Below are 7,833 nucleotides of genomic sequence, written 5' to 3'. Positions count from 1 at the left end.
ATGGAGCATTTACCACTTGTAATGGAAGATGAGTCTGAGAAGCGATGTTGCCTGTGTTATATGTATGCAGAACCCTTGATTGGTCATGAAGGACTGTGTAGGTAAAAGTCACAGGCTTGAGATCAGTAGCCGACATTTAACTTGTCTCTGTTCCAAGGCAGTAGGCCCTGTGTCTGCCTTTAGAAATCCAGGTCTGGACCAAATGATGAAAATGGCTGTTTCTGTCTGTGACAAGTAGGTCTTTCAGTTCAGTCTGCAGATCCAGCTCCCTTCCTTTTTCCTTTCTTCTCTGAGTGGAACTTGTATTGCATCCTGTTTCCAGTGAAGGATGGCTGGTGATGACTTGGGGACTGGGCGGGGGAGGCAGTAGTTCTAAGATGGAGTCCTGTGTTATCAGGGCTTCCAGACTCTAGGGCATTATGCTCTGTCAGTGTGATGCCCAGTCTTCATTGTCACCTTGATGGATTTGAGGTCACCTAGGAGACATACTTCCAGGCATGTCTGCGTGGTGTTTCCAGAGAGGTTTGACTGGGGAGGGAAGGCCTCTTCCTCATCCCCTGCCTACATGTCCGTGACACCATTACATACGCTGGGATGCAGGGGACAGGAAAAGACCAGCTGAGCACCAGCATCATCTCTCTCTGCTTCTTGAGTGTGGACACGCCATGGCCAGGGCCTCCTCATGCTCCTGCCACCATGTCTTTCCCACCATGATGGACTGTACCCTTAAATAATGAGATCAAAGAAGCCCTTACTTCCTAAGTTTCTTTTTGTCTCAGATATTTGGTCACATCATTGAAAAGAGTAGCTAATACATTTGGTATGTGGGATGCTGGGGTAAACAGGTCCCTGTGGAGGAATGCTGGTGTGGGCTTCTCAGATCATAAGGAGACTAGCACCTGCCTGTCTCCTTCCTGTGGCTATCAGGGACACCCCGGCAGTTTCTAGTCCTCGGATCTTTCCATGAATGGGCGCTATGGTTCTCAACCCTGTTGCCTTCCTGAATAGCCAGGGTCCATGAGGCAGGAAAGTGAAAAGATGAGTAAGCCAGGAAGCTCTTCAGTGGAGACCTAGAACGGAGTCTGACTTTTCACGTTTGTTAAAAAGTAATGGCTAGAAGCAGGTGTATGACTTCTAAGAGCCATTTGACCTCCGAAACACCACAGGAGGAGGCAGGAAACTACAGGAAGCCCCTCTGTGCAATTCCAAGGCTTAGAGGAATGTGACCTCACAACCCTAGGCCTCCTAAACGTGGCCCTCTGGTAACCCTTCTCACAATGCCTGCCCAGTGCAGGGGACTGTGGAGAGGTGCAAGTTGTAGATGGGTGACAGACAAGGCAAACGGGGGCCTGCGTCCTCAGTCAGATCCACAAGGCGACATTGTGTCAGGAAGATGTTCCTCTGGGTGGATGTCCCCTGAGGCTGATCCTGGCAGTGCCTCCATCTGCAGGAAGGAGAGATCACATTCCGGAAGGCTGCACGGAAGCGGCGGGACAGGAGGTTATAGATAATGGGGTTGACAGCCGAGCTCAAATAGAAGAAGACACCTGGAAATGGATTAAAAAGGAGAGGAGACACTGAGAGATAGGCACAGCAGGCTACAGCATGAACAGGTAGCAAAGGCCCACCATCCAGGTGAGCTCCTGTGATGGCCTCTTTTGGACACAATGATAAGTACAAGCCATTAACTGGGAATGCAACATGTGTGAATCAGATCTACTGTATGTGCTCTCAGGAGTCAAACACAGAAAGATCAAAGAGCCTTGGAGTGATGTAGAGAAGGATCCTCTGAGATGTTGGGCAAGGCCGTCATCCTTCCTTGTTTAATTACAGAACGTGTTCTTGTGTCACTGATGCTTAAGGATCAGAGAAAAGAGATTATTTTTCTCAATGGACTTTTAAAACTGTAACTCAAAACCACAAGTCCTGAAGTAAAGGTAAATCATTAATTCTCAGTCCCTGCTGAGATTCCTCACCCTCCTAAAAAAACTCTTAGCCCCCAGTGACCCTCCCTTCCATCACACCAAATTATTATATTTTTGTCACTTATTTTGTCCAACAGATGGCTTGTTTATTACCTTCCCATTGTTTTACACTTACTCTTTTAAAAAGATTTATTTTGTGTGTGTGTTGTGTGTGTGTTGTGTGTGTGTGTGTGTGTGTGTGTGTATGTACAAATGCAAATGCAGCTGCCCCTGGAGGTCTCTTGTTGGATCTTTGGAGTTACAGGCAGTTGTGCGCTGGTCAACATGGGCCTTGGGAACTGAGCTCAGGTCTTTTGCAGGAACAATACATATACTCTTGACTGCTGAGCCATCTCTCCAGCCCCCTGTATACGTTCTCTTCTTACTGTTTCCTGTTTTATTTCTCTAAGACTCTCAAATAAGCCTAAGTTAGGATCCTGGCCCTATTATGTTCTGTGCCCTTCGTAAGCATTGGTACCGTGGTTCCTTCTTCTGTAAAATGTTGGCCATGGATACCACTGCTCTCTGGCACACGTGGCCATAGCTGTTGCCCTCTTGAGCTGTACGTAGCTGCCATAACCCACAGGAAAACTGCATAGAATGGACTTGTTAACCTACCATTATGGGGGAAGGGCTCATGAGGTCCTGGCCCTCCTCAAGAATTTGTAGACAGCTGACAGTTGTTTGGGGAGAGGCTCATGAGGCCCCACCCCTCCCCAAGGTTTATGGATAGTTGATGGTTGCTGGGAGAGAGGACTTTTTTCTTCAGCGGTATGGCTGCCCATAAGTTGCCCTGTTCCTATTAGTAAACCCAGTAAAGCCCAGTGACGCACCAAGCGAGCATTGGATGGAGTCATTTGTGTCTGGTTGGGACTCTCAGTGGGGTGAGGAGACATTCGTTCATCTCAGGAAAATTTCACACAGTACGAAGTGCCTGGGTTACTGTGAGGACGAAGGTAAGATTCGCTCCTCAGAGGGGCTGAGAGGCAGAAGCGTGACACAGCTCAGGGGCCCCTTTTATTCTTCGTTTACATGGTGACACCTGCCCTGTGTGCAGAATGGGCCGGAAGGGATATGAAAGAGGACATTGCCAAGTACTGTCCACTCATCCACATACTTTTAACTGCTTATTTCATACCGGGAACTTCAAAGTACACTGGAAGGCAGGGAATTTAGACACTCTTCCCCAAGTACCTGGAATAGCACTGCAGGGACAAGACCTGTGCCAAGCTAACCACACAACAATGCAAAACAGCTTCCAGTAACGACACGGGCACAAAAGGACATCAGCACGAGCAGAGCGTGTGATGCTAACATCCCTTCTTTTTTATTTTTATTTTATGTGTACGAGTTGTATTGCCTGCATGTATGTAAGTGCACCTGTGTCATACAGTACCCATGGAGACCAGAAGAGGGCACTGGTTCCCCTGGAACTGGAGTTATGGATGGTTGTTGGCCACCTTGTGGGTGCTGGGAATTGAACCCAGGTCCTCTGCAAGAGCAGCCAATGCTCTTAGCCACCGAGCCATCTCTCCAGCCCCATGATAGCCATTCTTAATAGCTGTCCTAGTAGGACAGGTGAAGACTGTGGTACTCATGTGGGATTTGGTGGAGGCGACTGGTACTAGCCAGACTTTGGAATAGTTAGAAACGGTTAACAAAGAGGGGCGGGGTATTGCTGTGGAAGGGAAGAAGGTGCACATGTCTGTAGGCATCAATGACTGAGCTACACAGGCACATCTACAGAACTAGCTTTCTTCCCTCCCCTCCCCTCCCCTCTTCTTCCCTTCCTTCTTCCCTCCTTTGTTCCTTGTGTGTACAGGGGCTGTGGAAGGGAAGGGAAGACACATGTCTGTAGTGTAGGCATCAATGACTGAGCTACACAGGCACATCTACAGAACTAGCTTTCTTCCCTCCCCTCCCCTCCCCTCTTCTTCCCTTCCTTCTTCCCTCCTTTGTTCCTTGTGTGTACAGGCCTGTGCATGAAACGTGTGTGATATCAGAGGATAATCTCAGGTGTCCACCCTCACCCCTTCTACCTTGAGACAGGGTCTCATTGCTGTGGGATGTGCCAGGCTAGCTGGCCTGTGAGCTTCCCAGGGATCCTCCTGTCTCTGCCAGCCATCTCACCATGGGAGCACTGAGATTACAGGTGCATACTACCACGTCCAGGTTTATATGGGTGCTGGACACCTGAACTTGGGTCCTTGTGCTTGCATGGCAAGAAACCATCTGCTGCCCCATCTCCTCAGCCCAAGTTGGCAGGATTTCCTGCTGACTGCTTGGACGACTGGACTGTATAGGCTATAAAAATGCTGTAATCCAGAGAGAGAAAGGGTAAATAAAGGACATTTTCATCTTTAGACTTCATCTAGCTCATACTGTGCCGAAGGGCAAGTGGCTGTCATAGGGTGATATTAGGAGACCTGGGCTTTGGATCCTACGGCAGTTACTTTGGGGCACCTCACAGCCTGCAGTCAGCTTTCACGTGCATCCGAGTGTTTGCCAGTTTACTTGGATTCTCCATTTTCTTCCCACACTAACCCCAAAGATAAACTAAGAGCTGGCAGATACTTTTGAGATTCGGACCTGGATGATAAATGGGTCAAGACAAAAACTGCTGATGTCCAGGTCCAAGCTGCACACACGGTCTGCTGAGTACCGAGATCATGGTGGAAGTGGGCTACTCAGCCGCTCTGTGCACACACTCATGCCATGTTGCGTCTGCTCTCTGTCTATTCAGAGCTTTGGTTGTACCCATTCACCTGAACTTTTCTCTCTGGCTGCCGTTGATAATCCCACACTGCTAGCCCGTGACTAGCAGAAGTGAGCAGACAGAAGTGCCCTGAACCCAAGGCCAGTAGGTTCTCTATTTTGGTGGAAAGACTCTTGAACTTGAAATTCAGTAGCTTGAACTTGAACCCTGTTTTCAATATTTTTCCAGCTGAGTGCCTTTGGGAATGTATTTTTTCTTGTGGAAGCGTTTATTTGGCTATAAAAGGCTGATGGTACTAGCCACTGACCTGTCACCTTATTGTGATAATTATCAAGTGCTGCTGTGGCATTTTACAGTTTAAAAGTTTTTGTACACCAATAGTTTCACTTACTTCTAACCATTAGCCCATGGTTTGTTTGCAGTGGGCATTATCACCATTTTTTAGACTTTTATTTTTAAGTGTGTGTGTGTGTGTGTGTGTGTGTGTGTGTGTGTGTGAGTGTGTGGTGTGTGTGTGTGTGTGGTGTGCAGTGCCCACAGACAGAAGAGAGAGTCAGATCCCCTCTAACTGGCATTACAGGCTGTTGTGAGTACCCAATCTGGGTGCTAGGAACTAAACTGAGATCCTCCTGCAGGGGCCACACACTCTCCATCACTGGTCATCTCTCCAGTCCCATTATCACCATTTTATATCTAAAGAGGCCTTGGTGTGAAGGAAGGAGAAGCTGTGGCTGACTGAGGCTATTACTGCACGGAACTGGACCCACAGCCTTGGTCCGCTGACCCCGTACTTTACATCCCATAGTAATCTTTGGTGTCCTTGACAAGAGCTGAAGCAGCAAAAAGTGGACTTGGATGCCCCACGAGTGTCCTTTGGGTAGATTTCATGACACGATGGCATTTTAGGAACATTTGGTACTTACCGAATAATAACCAGTTCAATTTCATGGCCATTGGGCGTGAGACCTTGACCTGGTCTCGGACCACTTTCCTGGTAACTATCACACTGGGAATTGAGGTTTCCATAAAGTAGCCCCTAAAAATGTTCAGTCTTTGAATGGAGTTGTAAATCCACTGTTTCCACCATGGTAGGTGAGATCCCAGTGGGAAGTTGGTACATCAGGCATCTGAGCAGAGTGAAGAAGCTTCAGTGTCCGGATGCTTGCACAAGGAGCCCGCCCAGCTGTACCTGACACCACGTGGATGCGGATGAACTCAGCATCTAGGGACACAGATGCTTGCACAAGGAGCCCGCCCAGCTGTACCTGACACCACGTGGATGAGGTTGAACGCAGCAGCCAGGGACTCGGTCCACTCCTCCACAAAGCTGAAGAAGAGTCGGTCGACGTGGAAGGGGGTCCAGCAGATGGCAAACACAAGGACCAGCACAACTGGAAAAGGGAGAGAGAAGATGTACGGCAGCGTGAACAAGGGAGCAGATTGTGGCTCCTGTGCCCAGAGATGCTAGCCACCCCCTTGTGTGTGCACCAAACACAACACCCATGCTTTCCCAAGCAAAAGAAAACAAACACAAAGTGTGGGCCTTACACAGCATCTTGGTGACTGACTTTCGGGAGGGTCTGTGAATGTTCGAAGTCATTTCATCTGCCTCAAGGGATTCATCTCTCTTCAGCTGAAAGAGAAGTGGAGACGAGCTGAGGAAGGAATGGATGCTTTCCCCAGGAGACCGCTGACTCTGGAGGCATAAACACCAGCACTTAAATATATAAAAAATGAAAAACTTGGTTATTGGAGGTAGACTGTTTTCAGTAAGCAGTTCTGTGCAACTCGAGCTCTGTAGCACATTAATAAGCATTTCATGCAAAGTGGTAAATCCTTAACAAAAATGCTAGCCAGCATTTTCCACATGCTTATTGATTCATTTAATTTTTACTAGACATCTTATGAGGGTGAAGACCCTGTATCATGTGAGGGGTGGGTGCCAGAAAACAGAAACAGACATGATTTCATGAAAGTTCATCTTCAGTGTGGGACCTCTCAGAATCCTGAATGTGCTGATAAGCAGTGCGAGTCTTTGAGGGACATGGCGTACGCTCTCTCCGTTTTCCACATTCATATCTCCTGTGCCCATCTCGCTGGAAAGGAGGAGAGTCTTTCCTTGACTGGATAATACGTTCCCACGCCCCTCCCTGGCAATTGCCGTGTACCACGGTGACAAGCATAATTAAGGGCATATGGGTTTTCTAAGATTATTGAGAAAAAGTCTTTCTACATTTCAGTTTTGAGATATATTTATGCTAATTGGAATACGTGGTGATGTACTGTAATGTTTGGATACGTGGAATACCAACATGATCTTACATGCAATCTTTCCTACTCCATTTAAACCCGACTTTCTCCTGAAAACACTGCAAGCATAATTAAGGGCATATGGGTTTTCTAAGATTATTGAGAAAAAGTCTTTCTACATTTCAGTTTTGAGATATATTTATGCTAATTGGAATACGTGGTGATGTATTGTAATGTTTGGATATGTGGAATACCAACATGATCTTACATGCAATCTTTCCTACCCCATTTAAACCCGACTTTCTCCTGAAAATACTGGTGGCCACTTTACCATCCTCGTCTTCTTCGAATTCCATAAGCGACAAAGAGCTGTATTGTCCATCTGGTTCTGAACGTTCCCTCCTTTTAATCTGCTTGTGGGATTGTGGGGTGTTGAGAGAGATGAAGGAAACTCCAACGAGCTGCGATAAACTTGCATGTCTAGAAGTCAGTCCAGTGGCTGCTGTCCCCCAGCACTTACCCAGACTCCTCCTCACATTCCGTCATCAGCATAGCTGGTGTGTTTGTTGCTCTGATAAAATGGCATCGAGGAGCAACTTACAGGAGGAAGGATCCTTCATGGAGGGAAGGCGGGGGCGGGGGCCAGGGGTGTGAGGCAGGTGGTCACACATCAAGGTCAGAAGGCAGAGATGAAGGCTGGTGCTCAGCTCCCCTTCCCACTCTGGGACCCCAGCCCATGGGATGTGGCTGCAACACTCAGGGTGGGTCTTCCCACCTCAGCTAATCCTCTCTGGAGATGCCCTCGTGGATAAGCCCAGAGGCGTCTTCTAGTTCATTCTAAACCCAATCCAGTTGACAGTGAAGACTGGCCTTCCCAGCAGGGTCAGCCCCAGCTCCAGCTCC

The 7,833-nt window shown here is 48.0% G+C and overlaps 1 protein-coding gene across 1 annotated transcript in view; it reads right to left on the bottom strand.

The window, feature by feature from the left end:
- Positions 1-1,272: 1,272 nt before the first annotated feature.
- Nmur2 (neuromedin U receptor 2) overlaps positions 1,273-7,833 on the bottom strand; it is an 11,838-nt gene continuing 5,277 nt past the window's right edge. The window contains exons 3-5 of the mRNA XM_008845259.2: positions 6,229-6,313; positions 5,946-6,071; positions 1,273-1,547 (exon numbers count right to left, since the gene is read on the bottom strand). Of these exons, the coding sequence (XP_008843481.2) occupies positions 1,273-1,547; positions 5,946-6,071; positions 6,229-6,313 (486 nt within the window). The remainder of the gene's footprint in view (positions 1,548-5,945; positions 6,072-6,228; positions 6,314-7,833) is intronic.

Source organism: Nannospalax galili, unplaced genomic scaffold (assembly GCF_000622305.1).
Source record: "Nannospalax galili isolate Female #2095 unplaced genomic scaffold, S.galili_v1.0 scaffold1962, whole genome shotgun sequence".
In the NCBI taxonomy this organism is placed as follows: domain Eukaryota; kingdom Metazoa; phylum Chordata; class Mammalia; order Rodentia; family Spalacidae; genus Nannospalax; species Nannospalax galili.
Note: the sequence above shows the minus strand (reverse complement) of the source record. Positions and strands in the feature narration are given on the sequence as shown.